General features: G+C 41.3%; 2 protein-coding genes across 3 annotated transcripts; both read right to left on the bottom strand.

Moving 5' to 3' along the window:
* Positions 1–1,359: 1,359 nt before the first annotated feature.
* Positions 1,360–12,945, bottom strand: LOC149725986 (uncharacterized). 2 transcript variants are annotated; one of them, XM_089889395.1, is made up of 29 exons: positions 12,762–12,945; positions 12,231–12,394; positions 11,962–12,179; positions 11,822–11,909; positions 11,701–11,771; positions 11,433–11,649; positions 11,252–11,376; positions 11,038–11,205; positions 10,651–10,703; positions 10,494–10,596; positions 10,298–10,399; positions 9,984–10,079; positions 9,562–9,690; positions 9,342–9,512; positions 9,096–9,285; positions 8,965–9,034; positions 8,878–8,912; positions 8,770–8,824; positions 8,672–8,699; positions 3,915–3,957; positions 3,615–3,657; positions 3,361–3,557; positions 3,103–3,262; positions 2,663–3,048; positions 2,412–2,614; positions 2,308–2,359; positions 2,190–2,247; positions 1,882–2,129; positions 1,360–1,830 (listed from the first exon to the last, which is right to left on the bottom strand). In XM_089889395.1, the coding sequence occupies exons 1-29, from the start codon at positions 12,817–12,819 to the stop codon at positions 1,429–1,431; spliced, it is 3,933 nt and encodes a 1,310-aa protein (XP_089745521.1). In that variant the 5' UTR covers positions 12,820–12,945; the 3' UTR covers positions 1,360–1,428. The 2 variants fall into 2 exon arrangements, with proteins under 2 accessions (XP_089745521.1, XP_089745520.1); XM_089889394.1 differs by having other exon boundaries at positions 2,181–2,247.
* Positions 12,946–16,202: 3,257 nt separating this feature from the next.
* Positions 16,203–18,021, bottom strand: LOC149725987 (T-box transcription factor T-like). The gene is made up of 7 exons (XM_089890779.1): positions 17,864–18,021; positions 17,637–17,809; positions 17,417–17,585; positions 17,212–17,355; positions 17,094–17,155; positions 16,963–17,030; positions 16,203–16,906 (listed from the first exon to the last, which is right to left on the bottom strand). Exons 1-7 carry the CDS (start codon positions 17,966–17,968, stop codon positions 16,269–16,271), a joined length of 1,359 nt encoding a protein of 452 aa, XP_089746905.1. The 5' UTR covers positions 17,969–18,021; the 3' UTR covers positions 16,203–16,268.
* Between the last annotated feature and the right edge of the window lie 583 nt (positions 18,022–18,604).

Consider the following 18,604-nt stretch of genomic DNA (forward strand, 5'->3'; position numbering starts at 1 on the left):
CCGGGAGGAAATAGCCGGGGGGAAAGCCGGGGGGAAAATAGCCGGGGGAAAATAGCCGGGGGGAAAGAGCCGGGGGGAACAGTCACGGGGGGAATGGTTACGGGGGGAACTAGCCAAGGGGGGAATAGTCTTGGGGGGAAATAGCCGGGGGGGAATAGTCATCGGGGGGAAATAGCCGATGGGGAAAGGTCACGGGGGAACTAGCCGGGGGGAAATAGCCGGGGGGAAATAGCCGGGGGAAATAGCCGGGGGGGAAATAGCCGGGGGGATATAGTCTTGGGGGGAAATAGTCGGAGGGGAATAGTCTTGGGGGGGAAAGAGCCGGTGGGGAATAGTCACGGGGGGAAATAGCAGGGGGGGAATAGTCTTGGGGGGGGATTAGCCGGGGGGGAATAGTCATTGGGGGGAATTAGCCGGGGGGAAATAGCAGGTTACGGCTCAAGCAGTGTCTTAAATAGTGTATGAAAAGCTCCTTCTTCTGGCCTGGTCTGACAGATTGGATGTACCCAGAACCGTCTTTCACTTTCAAGGTTATTTCTTTGTTTCCAGAGATAGTATACTGCGATCACTTCTTTTGTCTCAGCCGTAATCATCGCCATATTCACGTTCAGCTATTTTGCTAACGATCGCCTGGTCGCGTGAAGCCAATAAAGCAAAATTGCGGTGTGAATTGGCAAAACTGCTTTAAAGCGGATTTGACTAAAAGCGCGCGATAAAGCGTGACTTATAAAGCAAAATGTTTTATCGGTGGGAATTCGCCCTAATCCTGACAAACAGTCGCTGTCTTACATCAGCGACTTCTAGAAACTTCGATCTCGGTTTGGCGCGCTTTCCCGCCAATTATTTAACCTTTGACCCCAAGAAGTCGAATCAACTTCTTACGTCATACAAATGTCGAATTCGCCAAAAGCTTAAACTTGTTTTAGATTTCGACAATAATCAAAAGTTATAACGATACAGTGAACTGAACTATTACTTTACCGACATTAGAGATGCGCGTTCTATTCTTTTTTATTTCTGTGGTTGCCATAGATTATTGAAGTGCAGTGTCTACAACTCCCCGATGTAAAATTCTCTCTAGCAAAACTAGCGGATTAAATACAGCAACATGTTAGTTTTAAACAAACTATTTAAAAGATTTTAAACGCGGGTGGTTAGCTTGGCTACTGTAGCGTTTAACACGTCACAATCACGTGATAACTGTGGAATGTGACGTAGTAAACATGACGACATGTGCAACGTGTGTGACGTATTGTAGGGATGACGTAAGAAAAGCCCACGGCGCCAAGTGACCAGCATTATGATTGATATACAGCCATACGAACAACAAACCCTTTAAAATATAAACATCTGCAGGAATACACGCAGTGTATTTTATTAATATTTTGTTGGTAAATAAAATTGCACGTTGACTCTGAAAATAATTATCTATAAGTCGGTTTCAAGATATGGCTTAGGAAAGACATTCCCTAAAGACGAACGATTCGGGAAAACGCGTCTTGGTTTTGCCTTCGGTGACGTCATAATCATTTGTGGTGACGTCACGGTATCAATTATTCGATGAAAATCAATTTGGTTGAAAGCACGTGAACGAGGCCGCGATATATTATTGTTGTTCGTATTCGATGTAGGGGAATCCCTAGTATTTATATGATCTTTATCACCATCTAGCAAGTGAATGCGCGGGCGTTGTTTGTTTGACATTCGCCGTATGGTGGCGACGTCTGCAACTAATGATGGATGTTGGTGTAACCAGTCATGCATGGTGTCACTACTTAGATGTGGCAGGGATAAAAGTTCGTTGAAATAATTTAGTTCTTGTTCTTTAGCCTGTAAATAATAAATAATTAAATTCAAATTAACATTTGATCTTTACCTAACCTTTAGCTCTCTCTTTAGCGCCCTCAAGCGAAGCAATTTTTCATTTTTAACCGGGTCACGTGACAACAACGTCATTTTTCGTCGCAACGTCACGTGTCGAATGACGTCATCATTATCTACGTCATTACCGCTAACAGATTTCGCCACACTTTTTATCGACTTTTTTTCATTCTCCAGTTCCTCGCTCAGCAGCGCCGCACATTCTTTAGTGGTGGCTTTATTGGTAGCGTGGCCATCGTTAGAGGGAGCTGTTAAAACAAATGAATAAAATTTCATATATTGCTACGTCATTTTGTTACCATGATTACTTGACGTCATCTTTGGTCGGCCGGCTGCGTCACGTCTTGACATAGAAACAGCATTTTTCTTCAAATACAAATTAATTAAAATATTTAATCCGTAATAATACAATGCCCGGATACTTACGTTTACCGACGACATTGAATCAGTGTTTGAACTTTGAACACCAAGTTTAACCCTGCGATTATTAGCATATTTATCTCTATGACGTCAATAAGCATATTTGTCACCTGCTTGTTACGTCATCGGAAGCTGGGCGAAACGGCGGCATCGATTTTCGTTTTGCTTTCTCTTTGCGTCGTTTGCTTGAAAAAAGAGAAGCGAAAGAACTTTTGTTGTGCTCCTGGTTTGACGTTTGATTGACAGGTAAGATTTGATTGACAGGTGGTGTTTGATTGACAGGCAAACTTGTTCGAGTTTTAACAGTTTCCGCCTAAAATCAAAAAGTTAAAAAAATATAAATAAATAAAAACAACCGAACCTGTCGAGCAGCGATTTCTTTCACCCGCATGGTAGCGCCACCAACAACTGAGTCAAGACTTCGCGATATTGATGACGTCATACCAAGCTTTCTTTGTTCGTTCCCTCGATGACGTCGCTGTTCTGACGTCACATTGGGTTTTATTCGGGAAGGCGATGGCGGAAGTGACGTCACAGAAATTGATAAAGCGTGACTGGTGGATTCTGGTTGGCTGAGAGGTCTTTCACGTGATTTGTCGAGTGTTACGTCACAATCATCATTTGTTACGTCACAATCATCATTTGTTACGTCACTATCGTCAAGTGTTACGTCACAATCGTCGAGTATTACGTCACAACCGTCGAGGTTTACGTCACCATCGTCACTTTCGCTCAGGTAATCTTCGTCTAAAAAAAATTGCTCAATGACGTCACAAACCACAGTGAACAGTGATGTCATACCTTTTGGTGTGACGTCATAATCGTATTCAATAGCAGCGAGACCCATCTTATTCATCCAACGAGATAAATCCAATTGTCGTTCGGCAGCAAAGTAAAAAGTTTTCCGTTTCGGATGACTGATCATGAACGAAAACTTTCTTTTGCAACCGCCGGGAGCGACCTCCAAATATTAACAAATATTAACAAATATTAACAAATATTAACAAATATTAACAAATATTAACAAATATTAACAAATATTAACAAATATTAACCAACCTTGTAACCGGGCAAACTTATGTAACTTTCAGCTTTTCTGTCGTCATCGTTGCTATGGTAACAATACACTGCGCCATCTTTCAGGACCAACCAACGTTTGCTCCATTTATTGGAACCGATATCTTTCTTCCAAAGCCAACCCTCACAATCACCTCGTCCCAAGTCACGACATGAAACTCGACGCAAACTTTTCATTTCTGATCATCAAGGTTTACTTTTAAAACTTTGAATTTAAATAAAACAAACATAAGTACCAGCAGTCAACAACGAAGCGGCTTTGTGTTTCTCAACGGAGGGCTGTGAAAGAAATTAGGAATTTTAAGTTAAAACTTATTCTCGCATGACCGGGCAACAACAGTCGTTATAACACGGGTGTTCTGTTTCATACGCCTCGTGCCCGCTTACAAGTTACCACGTATGTAACTTTGTGGGTTACTATTTCAATGTATGTTTGAGAAGTGTCTTGCCCAAGGACACACGAGCAGATTGGTAGCAGCGCTGCGGATCGAACTCGAACACAATGGTTAATTTACCCAACATTGTTACGTCATTACCTTGCGCATTCGAACCGAACTTCCCGCGAAAATCCTCACGTTGCTGAAAAAGTTGACAATTAACTTCCGGGTACGTAACAAAGATGCATAATTTATGTAATATTACGTCATAATATTAACAATTGTTTAAGCTGTAACAATACCAACGTGTATAAGTAAGTACATCTGCTGTAACAACACTAACGTATATAAGTAAGTACAACTGCTGTAACAATACTAACGTATATAAGTAAGTACATCTGCTGTAACAATACCAACGTATATAAGTAAGTACATCTGCTGTAACAATACCAACGTATATAAGTAAGTACATCTGCTGTAACAATACCAACGTATATAAGTAAGTACATCTGCTGTAACAATACCAACGTATATAAGTAAGTACATCTGCTGTAACAATACCAACGTATATAAGTAAGTACAACTGCTGTAACAATACCAACGTATATAAGTAAGTACATCTGCTGTAACTAGACCAACGTATATAAGTAAGTACATCTGCTGTAACAATACTAACGTATATAAGTAAGCACATCTGCTGTAACAATACTAACGTATATAAGTAAGTACATCTGCTGTAACAATACCAACGTATACAAGTAAGTACATCTGCTGTAACAATACCAACGTATACAAGTAAGTACATCTGCTGTAACAATACCAACGTATATAAGTAAGTACATCTGCTGTAACAATACCAACGTATATAAGTAAGTACATCTGCTGTAACAATACCAACGTATATAAGTAACACAAGCAAAACTAAAACGTCGCTTATACGCGATCGTAACCGAGCCGAAGCAAAACCGGCGACGCGGAACTTTTCCACATATTTAACAAAGTTATGCGCAAGCTAATCATTAACCAATGAAGACGCAGTACAAACGATAACTATACAGCCGCACACAACTTGGTTATACAGCCGCACACAACTTGGTTATACAGCCGCACACAACTTAGTTATACAGCCGCACACAACTTGGTTATACAGCCGCACACAACTTAGTTATACAGCCGCACACAACTTGGTTATACAGCCGCACACAACTTAGTTATACAGCCGCACACAACTTGGTTATACAGCCGCACACAACTTGGTTATACAGCCGCACACAACTTAGTTATACAGCCGCACACAACTTAGTTATACAGCCGCACACAACTTGGTTATACAGCCGCACACAACTTAGTTATACAGCCGCACACAACTTGGTTATACAGCCGCACACAACTTAGTTATACAGCCGCACACAACTTGGTTATACAGCCGCACACAACTTGGTTATACAGCCGCACACAACTTAGTTATACAGCCGCACACAACTTGGTTATACAGCCGCACACAACTTGGTTATACAGCCGCACACAACTTAGTTATACAGCCGCACACAACTTGGTTATACAGCCGCACACAACTTGGTTATACAGCCGCACACAACTTAGTTATACAGCCGCACACAACTTAGTTATACAGCCGCACACAACTTGGTTATACAGCCGCACACAACTTAGTTATACAGCCGCACACAACTTGGTTATACAGCCGCACACAACTTAGTTATACAGCCGCACACAACTTGGTTATACAGCCGCACACAACTTAGTTATACAGCCGCACACAACTTGGTTATACAGCCGCACACAACTTGGTTATACAGCCGCACACAACTTAGTTATACAGCCGCACACAACTTGGTTATACAGCCGCACACAACTTAGTTATACAGCCGCACACAACTTAGTTATACAGCCGCACACAACTTAGTTATACAGCCGCACACAACTTGGATATACAGCCGCACACAACTTAGTTATACAGCCGCACACAACTTAGTTATACAGCCGCACACAACTTGGTTATACAGCCGCACACAACTTAGTTATACAGCCGCACACAACTTGGTTATACAGCCGCACACAACTTAGTTATACAGCCGCACACAACTTGGTTATACAGCCGCACACAACTTGGTTATACAGCCGCACACAACTTGGTTATACAGCCGCACACAACTTGGTTATACAGCCGCACACAACTTGGTTATACAGCCGCACACAACTAGTTATACAGCCGCACACAACTTGGTTATACAGCCGCACACAACTTGGTTATACAGCCGCACACAACTTGGTTATACAGCCGCACATAACTTGGTTATACAGCCGCACACAACTTGGTTATACAGCCGCACACAACTTGGTTATACAGCCGCACACAACTTGGTTATACAGCCGCACACAACTTGGTTATACAGCCGCACACAACTTGGTTATACAGCCGCACACAACTTGGTTATACAGCCGCACACAACTTGGTTATACAGCCGCACACAACTTGGTTATACAGCCGCACACAACTTGGTTATACAGCCGCACACAACTTGGTTATACAGCCGCACACAACTTGGTTATACAGCCGCACACAACTTAGTTATACAGCCGCACACAACTTAGTTATACAGCCGCACACAACTTGGTTATACAGCCGCACACAACTTAGTTATACAGCCGCACACAACTTGGTTATACAGCCGCACACAACTTGGTTATACAGCCGCACACAACTTAGTTATACAGCCGCACACAACTTGGATATACAGCCGCACACAACTTGGTTATACAGCCGCACACAACTTTACAGCCGCACACAACTTGGTTATACAGCCGCACACAACTTGGTTATACAGCCGCACACAACTTGGTTATACAGCCGCACACAACTTGGTTATACAGCCGCACACAACTTAGTTATACAGCCGCACACAACTTGGTTATACAGCCGCACACAACTTGGTTATACAGCCGCACACAACTTGGTTATACAGCCGCACACAACTTGGCTATACAGCCGCACACAACTTGGTTATACAGCCGCACACAACTTGGTTATACAGCCGCACACAACTTGGTTATACAGCCGCACACAACTTAGTTATACAGCCGCACACAACTTGGTTATACAGCCGCACACAACTTGGTTATACAGCCGCACACAACTTGGTTATACAGCCGCACACAACTTGGTTATACAGCCGCACACAACTTGGTTATACAGCCGCACACAACTTGGTTATACAGCCGCACACAACTTAGTTATACAGCCGCACACAACTTGGTTATACAGCCGCACACAACTTAGTTATACAGCCGCACACAACTTGGTTATACAGCCGCACACAACTTGGTTATACAGCCGCACACAACTTGGTTATACAGCCGCACACAACTTGGTTATACAGCCGCACACAACTTGGTTATACAGCCGCACACAACTTGGTTATACAGCCGCACACAACTTGGTTATACAGCCGCACACAACTTAGTTATACAGCCGCACACAACTTGGTTATACAGCCGCACACAACTTAGTTATACAGCCGCACACAACTTGGTTATACAGCCGCACACAACTTGGTTATACAGCCGCACACAACTTGGTTATACAGCCGCACACAACTTAGTTATACAGCCGCACACAACTTGGTTATACAGCCGCACACAACTTGGTTATACAGCCGCACACAACTTGGTTATACAGCCGCACACAACTTAGTTATACAGCCGCACACAACTTGGTTATACAGCCGCACACAACTTGGTTATACAGCCGCACACAACTTGGTTATACAGCCGCACACAACTTGGTTATACAGCCGCACACAACTTGGTTATACAGCCGCACACAACTTGGTTATACAGCCGCACACAACTTGGTTATACAGCCGCACACAACTTAGTTATACAGCCGCACACAACTTAGTTATACAGCCGCACACAACTTAGTTATACAGCCGCACACAACTTGGTTATACAGCCGCACACAACTTGGTTATACAGCCGCACACAACTTGGTTATACAGCCGCACACAACTTAGTTATACAGCCGCACACAACTTGGTTATACAGCCGCACACAACTTGGTTATACAGCCGCACACAACTTGGTTATACAGCCGCACACAACTTGGTTATACAGCCGCACACAACTTAGTTATACAGCCGCACACAACTTGGATATACAGCCGCACACAACTTAGTTATACAGCCGCACACAACTTTACAGCCGCACACAACTTGGATATACAGCCGCACACAACTTGGTTATACAGCCGCACACAACTTTACAGCCGCACACAACTTGGTTATACAGCCGCACACAACTTGGTTATACAGCCGCACACAACTTGGTTATACAGCCGCACACAACTTAGTTATACAGCCGCACACAACTTGGTTATACAGCCGCACACAACTTGGTTATACAGCCGCACACAACTTGGTTATACAGCCGCACACAACTTGGCTATACAGCCGCACACAACTTGGTTATACAGCCGCACACAACTTGGTTATACAGCCGCACACAACTTGGTTATACAGCCGCACACAACTTGGTTATACAGCCGCACACAACTTAGTTATACAGCCGCACACAACTTGGTTATACAGCCGCACACAACTTAGTTATACAGCCGCACACAACTTAGTTTTAGCCACGCCATACATCGTGTTATGAACTATTGCGCCCGAGGCTTTGTTTATCGATGACGAAAATGCGGAAGCTGACGTCATAATTATTCAAACCCGAGCTTACTTTTAATATATAAAGTAGTTTTAATACAAAATAGTTTTAATAAACAGTAGTTTTAATAAAAAGTAGTTTTAATAAAAAGTAGTTTTAATAAAAAGTAGTTTTAATAAAAAGTAGTTTTAATAAAAAGTAGTTTTAAAAAAAAGTAGTTTTAATACAAAGCATACCTCGTTGTGTTTAGTTTTTCAGTGGAATCTGTGATGTAATAAAAGTTAATCATGATACGATTGTCACGACATAATATATGGTTGCCATGGCAACTTACCATAAACAACAATAGAGGGCTCAGGTGTTCCACCATGTGGTCGTTTATGTAATGTCTATGTTGGTAGGTCATTAATGAATGATTATTGCATTATGATGTCATACTTACCAGATTGTTAATATCTTCCTCTTGATTTTCGGATTCTTTTAAAACAAATAATAAATAAAAATATAACAGAAAAAATTATATAAATACCTTTGGGAAAATTATTCTTTTGATTTTTTCTTTGCGACGAGTAACAGTTGTTCATCTTATTTAAGCTAACCTGTTTATGAAGTAACAAACAATAATTACCCCAGTTTTATGATGTAACAAACAACAATTACCCCAGTTTTATGATGTAACAAACTATCCGATTGCGATGGGACAATGGGGCTTTGTGATGTCACATTCAGCAACGTCGGCGTGCTCGAACTTCTTTCTTTACTTTTCCGAACGCTCGATCGAGTTTTAAACAAACTTTTCAAACTTGTTGGTTTTTCTGGAATGCTTGGTTTCCCAGGTAGGGGACTTTCCCTTAATAATTAACAATTTACGAAAACATTGCAGAATCATAAAATATTTATTATTACCTGCCATGTGACGTCATAATGGATGTTCGTAACAATGACTGTTGTTGATTCGTAGGGGTTGGAATAAATGTCCGTGGTGGTGGTTTGGGGGGTTGGCGTTTGTTGTCGTCGTTGTTGTTGTTGTTGTTAGTGTTGTTGTTGGTGTTGTTGTTGTTGTTGGTGTTTCCACTTCTAAAGACACAATTAGCAACAAAACATTGTTGGTTTAAATCAATTTTACCTCAAACTTTTATATTTCTCATGAAATGTTGGATTGTTGTTTTGTGACTTCGGTTGTTCTTGTTTAACTCGATAATAGTTTGGTGGCATCGATTGCGGTCGGACACGTTCTGTGTGTTTCTTATGTTGGCTGTAATGTGTACGTGTAAACTAATACATAAACTAATACATAAACTAATACATAAACTAATACATAAACTAACACATAAACTAATACATAAACTAATACATAAACTAACACATAAACTAATACATAAACTAATACATAAACTAACACATAAACTAACACATAAACTAATACATAAACTAATACATAAACTAATACATAAACTAACACATAAACTAACACATAAACTAATAGATAAACTAATACATAAACTAATATATAAACTAATACATAAACTAATATATATTAACACATACTTTCTGGGTTCTTGTGGCAAAAAAACTTCTTCTAGCAATTGTGAATCCCCACACGTTGTTCCGCATTCGTTGATTTGAGATAAAAAACTTTCGTACCTTTAACACAACCAATACAATGTTAGCTCACAACACAGTGATTCATTGTTAACACCGGAAAACTTTTGTTATGAACTATTTCCTTATTAGGTTTATACTCATGTTATATTTACCGTATATATGCAAGTTATACTCATGTTATATTTATCGTATATATGCAAGTTATACTCATGTTATATTTACCGTATATATGCAAGTTATACTCATGTTATATTTACCATATATGATCAACAGCGGAACATCCAACGACGGTGTGTCTTCGATTCAAATCAAGGCATGTGTTCGGTGACGATCGGCCACAAATACCGTGTGCGTTTGGACTAAAACATAAATTACTTTAGTGCAAAACAAACATGAATTACTTTGGTGCAAAACAAACATGAATTACTTTGGTGCAAAACAAACATGTATTACTTTGGTAGATAAGGTTGCTGGGGGGGTGGGGGGATTCCCAATGTAGTAAGGGGGTTTGTGGGGGAAGTCCCAAGCGTGGAACTCTTGGGAATTTCTTGATTTCCTGAAAATATTTTGAAATAAAAAAAGTTTTAATGAAATAAACTTCACCGCTCACGTAACGATGTCGTTGTTGTATGACGGGGTGTAGAGGGGGTGGTTCTGTTATTTCTATGGAAATGAATTAAGGTTATTTCTATGGAAATGAATTAATGTTATTTCTATGAATGTTAATGTTGTTTCTATAAATGTTAATGTTGTTTCTATGAATGTTAATGTTGTTTCTATAAATGTTAATGTTGTTTCTATAAATGTTAATGTTGTTTCTATAAATTTAATGTTGTTTCTATAAATGTTAATGCTGTTTCTATAAATGTCAATGTTGTTTTTATAAATGTTAATGTTGTTTCTATAAATGTTAATGTTGTTGCTATAAATGTTAATGTTGTTTCTATAAATGTTAATGTTGTTTCTATAAATGTTAATGTTGTTTCTATGGTCTTACCTGACAATTATCCGTTTAACATTACGAGGGGATCTCCCCGACACCCGGACTTCTGATTGGTCGGCGCATCTCAATTGTAATTGGCTTGCTGAACGACTCCTTCGCTGTGATTGGTTCGTTTGAATTCTTGGGTTTAGCTTTTTGATTGGTCGAGCAGGCGGCCATTCCCTGCACAACGAAATAAAATAAAAATATTTTATGAAATATTTACCACCTTTGTTGTCGAAGGGAAGGGAAGTTTGATGATGTCACCATTTGTGGTCGCTTCTTGATGAGCAGTGAGACATCGTGTGGTTGTTCTTTTAACGCAGACACAAGCATTGAGAGTGTCCAACCAATCTTTGTGGGAAAAATTAGAATAAAATAATTGACGCAACATAACTGTTGCAACTTACCACTGGTTTGCCGTTAACTGCAAGGACTTCATCTCCAGAAGTCAAGCTACGAGCCATGGAAGCCACAGAATTTGAACGAGTTCCCGTGACAACATGGTGACCTTCGAATGTAGCTTTAATATATAGACCCAACCCTTCTTGTGGATTGATGTTGTTTAATGTAACAATCTCCATTGACACCGGTGTTATTGTGAGCGAATTGTTTGAACGTGAAATACTGGTGGGGGGTAATGTTAAACATAAGTACATAACGTGATTTTAACCCAACCTGTCAGAAGCAATTTCCATCTCCGAACAAATACCAAGAACGGCTTCCTCAATCACACAAGCAAACACACTCTGTATAATGTAGGGGTAAAAAAACATCTTGGTCTGATTTCAAAACTTACATGCTGCATAGTTGTGCTAAGTTCATAACACAATCGAACTAAATTGTCCCTGATCGAACGAAACTCGGGTTTGTATGTGAACGGAACTCTGTTACAAGACAATCATAAACGTAAAGCATGGTAGATATGGGACAACCAACCTATCCAACCATAAAACTAATTGTTTTCCTTCGTCAAGAACATTCGCTGCGAGTCGCAATAATTGGTTTGTCGGACCTCTATGTAGCGACACCCCGCCGTCATATTCGTAGTCTTCAACTTCTTGTCTTCGATTGACAATCGTTGAACGCAAACTACGGCAACGACAATTAAGACAAAGAGCTCTCGTCTGTAACGTCTCAGTGGCCAGCCCATCGTCCTAGCAACAACAAACTTACAACAACAAACTTAAAAAGAAATTTAAATTCACCAGTTTTTGAAGAAGAGAAACGGCGTTAAATATGAGTTCCTGGTGTCCGATGTAATGGATCTGTAGATTATGCAAGTCATCATGACTTAACGATAATAGTTGCTCACCAACTACATTGGCTTCGATAATGTTTGGCAGGTAAATTTGTAAACATTCGTCCAAACCTGTTTTGGAACAAGGAAAAGAATATTCAAACATAGTGTTTAGAAAAGCAAATAATTTGATACTTAAATTATTCTTGGTGATAAATGTTGTAGGAATTGACAAGCTCATAAAATATTTATATCTAACAAGCCTTGAACATCATGCCTGTCACCAAATTGATTCCGACTTTGACGAGAAAAAGTTAATGAATTAATAAATTATTAATGGTAACCTAATCGAAATTAAACCATTATTTAATGAATAGTATGACTATTACCTAAACTACAAAACGTATGGATTTAACAAGATGAAAAATATACGTATTTATAAATAAAAATATACCATTCCTAAATTTGACCCACAGCTGTGAATAATAAAACGTCATACCTTTAAACCAAATAACAACTTGATGATTCTTCCAATAAGAAACGTTGATTACATCCATATTATCTAACTTGAAAACCACTGAACATGATTCTGCATAAACACGTAGTAAATCTAAATCTTATAAAATCTAACGAAATATTTAATCCAGAATTAATGACGTCACTACCTTATCTAATCCAAATGGTAAAAACATATTAATAGATTTCTATGTGCATTTATTCGTCACACATGACTACATGTACAAATTCAATATGAACAAATATTTATTTAAATATTAAATATTTACAAGCTAAAGAACAAGAACTAAATTATTTCAACGAACTTTTATCCCTGCCACATCTAAGTAGTGACACCATGCATGACTGGTTACACCAACATCCATCATTAGTTGCAGACGTCGCCACCATACGGCGAATGTCAAACAAACAACGCCCGCGCATTCACTCGCTAGATGGTGATAAAGATCATATAAATACTAGGGATTCCCCTACATCGAATACGAACAACAATAATATATCGCGGCCTCGTTCACGTGCTTTCAACCAAAATGATTTTCATCGAATAATAGATACTGTGACGTCATCACAAATGATTATGACGTTACCGAAGGCATCCCAATGGGTGTTGGGTTAATATATGATGGGGGTTTGGGGTTGCATGTATGATGGAGGGTTGGGGTTGCATGTATGATGGGGGGTTGCATGTATGATAGGGGCTGGTGGGGTTGCATGTATGATGGGGGGGTTGGGGTTGCATGTATGATGGGGGTTTGGGTTGCATGTATGATGGGGGTGGGGTTGCATGTATGATGGGGGTTTGGGTTGCATGTATGATGGGGGGTGGGGTTGCATGTATGATGGGGGTTTGGGTTGCATGTATGATGGGGGGTGGGGTTGCATGTTTGATGGAGGGTTGGGGTTGCATGTATGATGGGGGGTTGGGTTTGCATGTATGATGGGGGGTGGGGTTGCATGTATGATGGGGGGTTGGGGTTGCATGTATGATGGGGGGTTGGGGTTGCATGTATGATGGGGGGTGGGGTTGCATATATGATGGGGGTTGGGGTTGCATGTATGATGGGGGGTTGGGCTTGCATGTATGATGGGGGGTTGGGGTTGCATGTATGATGGGGGATTGGGGTTGCATGTATGATGGGGGGTGGGGTTGCATATATGATGGGGGTTGGGGTTGCATGTATGATGGAGGTGGGGTTGCATGTATGATGGGGGTTTGGGTTGCATGTATGATGGAGGTGGGGTTGCATGTATGATGGAGGTTGGGGTTGCATGTATGATGGGGGGTTGGGGTTGCATGTATGATGGGGGATTGCATATATGATGGAGGTGGGGTTGCATGTATGATGGAGGTTTGGTTTGCATGTAAGATGGGGGTTGGGGTTGCATGTATGATGGGGGGTGGGGTTGCATGTATGATGGGGGGTTGGGGTTGCATGTATGATGGGGGGTTGGGGTTGCATGTATGATGGGGGGTTGGGGTTGCATGTATGATGGGGGGTTGGGGTTGCATGTATGATGGGGGGTTGGGGTTGCATGTATGATGGGGAGTGGGGTTGCATATATGATGGGGGTTGGGGTTGCATGTATGATGGAGGTGGGGTTGCATGTATGATGGAGGTTTGGGTTGCATGTATGATGGGGGGTGGGGTTGCATGTATGATGGGGGGTTGCATGTATGATGGAGGTTTGGGTTGCATGTATGATGGGGGGTGGGGTTGCATGTATGATGGGGGGTTGCATGTATGATGGAGGTGGGGTTGCATGTATGATGGAGGTTGGGGTTGCATGTATGATGGGGGGGTTGGGGTTGCATGTATGATGGGGGTTGGGGTTGCATGTATGATGGGGGGTGGGGTTGCATGTATGATGGGAGAGGTGGGGTTGCATATATGATGGAGGTTTGGGGTTGCATGTATGATGGGGGGGTTGCATGTATGATGGAGGTGGGGTTGCATGTATGATGGGGGGTGGGGTTGCATGTATGATGGGGGGTTGGGGTTGCATGTATGATGGAAGTGGGGTTGCATGTATGATGGAGGTTTGGGGTTGCATGTATGATAGGGGGTTGGGGTTGCATGTATGATGGGGGGGTGGGGTTGCATGTATGATGGGGGGTGGGGTTGCATGTATGATGGGGGGGTGGGGTTGCATGTATGATGGGGGGTGGGGTTGCATGTATGATGGGGGGTGGGGTTGCATGTATGATGGGGGTTGGGGTTGCATGTATGATAGGGGGTTGGGGTTGCATGTATGATGGGGGGGTGGGGTTGCATGTATGATGGGGGGTGGGGTTGCATGTATGATGGGGGGTGGGGTTGCATGTATGATGGGGGGTGGGGTTGCATGTATGATGGGGTTTTGTGTTGTATGTATGATGGGGGGGTTGGGGTTGCATGTATGATGGGGGGTTGCATGTATGATGGAGGTGGGTTTGCATGTATGATGGGGGGTTGGGGTTGCATGTATGATGGCGGGTTGGGTTTGCATGTATGATGGGGGGTTGGGGTTGCATGTATGATGGGGGGTTGGGGTTGCATGTATGATGGGGGGTTGGGGTTGCATGTATGATGGGGGGTGGGGTTGCATGTATGATGGGGGGGTGGGGTTGCATGTATGATGGGAGGTTGGGGTTGCATGTATGATGGGGGGTGGGGTTGCATATATGATGGGGGTTGGGGTTGCATGTATGATGGGGGGTTGGGCTTGCATGTATGATGGGGGGAGAACAAAAAAAACGCAAAAAAGCACAAAAAAAACGCAGGTTTCGCTTTTACGAATGAATCAGTCACGTGACTAGTACGTTCTTACGTCACAATCACGGAGCTCGTAGTAAAAAAAAGATAGCGCTAGAGATCACTGTTTGAGGACGAATATCTCCGCCTATACTGGACCAATTTTAATAAGCAAAGTATTTTTGGAATCAATAAAACGGTCGCTTTATGAATTTACCATAAAAAATAAAAGTGACGTGGGGTGTGTTTAGGCCCTTTAAGTTCTCGAACATCCAACTGTGACGTTATTTTACAAAGTTTTACGTAATAAATATGATTGTTATTATATAATAGAAGTTCTACTGAATATTTTCCCGCATTATATTTATCCAAACAGCTAAATTTGAAAACGTTTTCGCTGCTAAAAGTTAAAATTGATGATTCACGTCTTAAAATGACGCGTGATGACGTTAACGTCGACTTATATTTAGACTTGCCCTCCCAATGGCGTGTCGTCTTACACGACCCAAGACGTCCATTTTCTATTACGGCGATATTTCTGCCGCAGGCCGCCGAAAACCTTTTCATATTTAGACGAATGTTCCCCCACAACGTCAACTTACAAACGTGACCAAACTTGAACAGGCCTTAAACACTCGACCTATCATGACAATCAACCTTTGTGACGTCATAATCACCCCACCACGAAAAAACAACATGTTGTTCATATTTTAATGTTATTTCACGAAACAATCGATAATTATATTCGCATTGTGACGTCACAAAGAAGGTGGCGTAAGCGGCGTATACGCGATTGAAAAATCTTCTTGTGGCCTTTGCATGACCCCCGGTGACGGAGTTTCGTATAATGATGACGTCACATTACTAACATCTGCTGACGTCATCGTAACGTAATTTTGCTGTGATACGTCATAGCCTCTATAAAAGTACTCCGGTTGTTCCAGGCTTCTGATTGGACTGTTTGAAACATATCCTGGCATGTGATTGGTCGGGTAGGACCACGTGGTCGTGAATTGAGGATAATCTAACGAATAGGAAGGCTCTATTGAAAGAAGATCGTTTGTTGCAAAACCCTGATGCGGGGTGTCGAATCCTAAGGCGGTGACGTCATCTACAGAGACTGGTTCGAGACTAAAGTGTCCCTCATCGAGTTCATGACCTTCGATACTTGATTGCCATTGGTCGTTTGGTAGGGCGGGGTAATTGGTTGGTTGGAAATCTTGATAAGTTTGCGTTGTGGATGGTTTGTAGGGATGGCTTCTTTGTGTGCGGCTCATGCGCCGCTCTCTTGTTGTTTTCGGTTGGTTTGGGATGGGGTAATGGAATGGGGGAATCCCTGGTTCATACTGACATTGATTGAATGTTGGGTTGCTTTGATTTGCCGTCCATGTGTTCGCTGAGGGAATTATTATTTTAAAATTATTTAAATTATTATGTAACAAACGTATTTACCTCTCGAATAATTTTGCGACGAACCCGCTTTCGTTGAATCTTTAAAATAATTTTCACTCCCTGAGCGGCTGTGGATAAAAACAAACAAGAATAAACAACAGGTAATTTATTTACAAACGTTTGGGACTTGCCTCTCCTTTGCGTCGAGGAAAGCTTTGGCGAAAGGATTATATTTTATCTTGAGCGAAGTAACCTGTTTAGATAAATATGCGTTAAAAATAAATAGTTAGTTTAATAAATAAAACCCACATCTTCGTTTTGGTAAGCAGTAACAGCAATGAACCTTGTCTCCTGAAATGAATGCGAGGCAACGACTTGTTGCGATTCAGCGCCCCCAACGCGCATGATGTGGATCCTGGGTTCGTATTTATGCAGAGAGTTCAACATTATTTGCTGCGGGAACAACAAGTTATTGGTGACGTCACTAGTATAATGACGTCACTTGCTTACGTACCTGGGGGTTCCCTGTAGCTTTATTAGTAAGTTTGACGCGACTGAAACCAACGGGTTGTTTCATCCAGTGCGAACCAAAGTTGGGTGAATCGGGGTGAATATAAGCACATGACGAAACATGGGGTTCGGGTTTTCCCCCGGGGATCCACTCACCGTTCACATATTTCCATCTAGCAATAACAATGTTTACAATCAACCACATTATGACGTCATAAACTTACCTATTGTTATCCACGGGTACAAAGTCAAGCATGACGGAATACATCGCAGTTGGATCAAGTCCCGTAATCGATGTTTTAAGAACCGGAAACATTCGTCGTCCATTTTTTGTCACAATCATCTCGTTGACAAACGCGTGAAACCTCGACCATAAACCATGCTCTATTAGCGCCATCTACCGGAGGAATATTATTAATTTAAGATCAACCTTACACAACATGCAACTCACCTTTACTGCACATGTTTCAATTGATTCTGATGACGTCATACCTGCTAACTTACTATCTGATGACGTCATTATAGGTTTGTAACTCGCACTGAGCTTCGAAAACATTCTGCCTCCAAATCACACTCGGGTGCAAGTTTATACAGGATTGTGACGTCATAACTTCTTCTTTTTGAAATTTTATGTTTGTTGAAAGTGCGCCGTAGGTGGTGGCATCCAGCTGTGAGGGTTGCTCGTGTGGTGGCGCTCTATGTTTACTTTCACTGCTGGATCGAACACCTTGTGTTTGTTTTAGTGATATGACGTCACCAAGTGTATTGTGACGTGTTACTTTCCCATTGTCTTGCGTGGGAAGTTGAAACTTGGTTTCCGATTTTGATTGACATGTCGAAATATTTTGTTTGTATTGTGACGTAACACCAGATAAGGTTTGTCGCTATTAATATGATCTATATTATATTGTTAATATGATCTTTAATATTTTGTTTATATGATCTTTATTGTTTTGTAATTATGAATTTTAACTACAATTTGCCGTAAGTTTTATTGTACGTTGGGTGTGTTTTTTTCATTTTTTGTTTTATTTGACACTTTTACTTAAGTAGTTTCTACTCATCGTGTTTTATCGACTGTCGTCTTGTTGCAAATTTCGTTCTCTTTGTTGTTTTAATTAATTTGATCTTCGCTGTCGCAATCGAAGAAACGAATAATTATGTTCATTATTTTTTCCTTTTTTATTACATA

The sequence above is a fragment of the Ciona robusta genome, chromosome 12, assembly GCF_009617815.1.
Source record: "Ciona robusta chromosome 12, ASM961781v2".
NCBI lineage: Eukaryota > Metazoa > Chordata > Ascidiacea > Phlebobranchia > Cionidae > Ciona > Ciona robusta.

What these genes read in the sequence shown, in the direction of transcription:
- LOC149725986 (XM_089889394.1), bottom strand. Translation starts at nt 12,819, where the DNA reads ATGGATGTAATCAACGTTTCTTATTGGAAGAATCATCAAGTTGTTATT. An exon ending in GAAAAACTAAACACAACGAG is followed by an intron (nt 3,958 to 8,671) that starts GTATGCTTTGTA and finishes CAACTTTTTCAG; the next exon opens with CAACGTGAGGATTTTCGCGG. An exon ending in CGCTAAAGAGAGAGCTAAAG is followed by an intron (nt 1,831 to 1,881) that starts GTTAGGTAAAGA and finishes TATTATTTACAG; the next exon opens with GCTAAAGAACAAGAACTAAA.
- LOC149725987 (XM_089890779.1), bottom strand. Translation starts at nt 17,968, where the DNA reads ATGTTTTCGAAGCTCAGTGCGAGTTACAAACCTATAATGACGTCATCA. An exon ending in AAGCTACAGGGAACCCCCAG is followed by an intron (nt 17,356 to 17,416) that starts GTACGTAAGCAA and finishes TTGTTCCCGCAG; the next exon opens with CAAATAATGTTGAACTCTCT. An exon ending in GTCGCAAAATTATTCGAGAG is followed by an intron (nt 16,907 to 16,962) that starts GTAAATACGTTT and finishes TAATTCCCTCAG; the next exon opens with CGAACACATGGACGGCAAAT.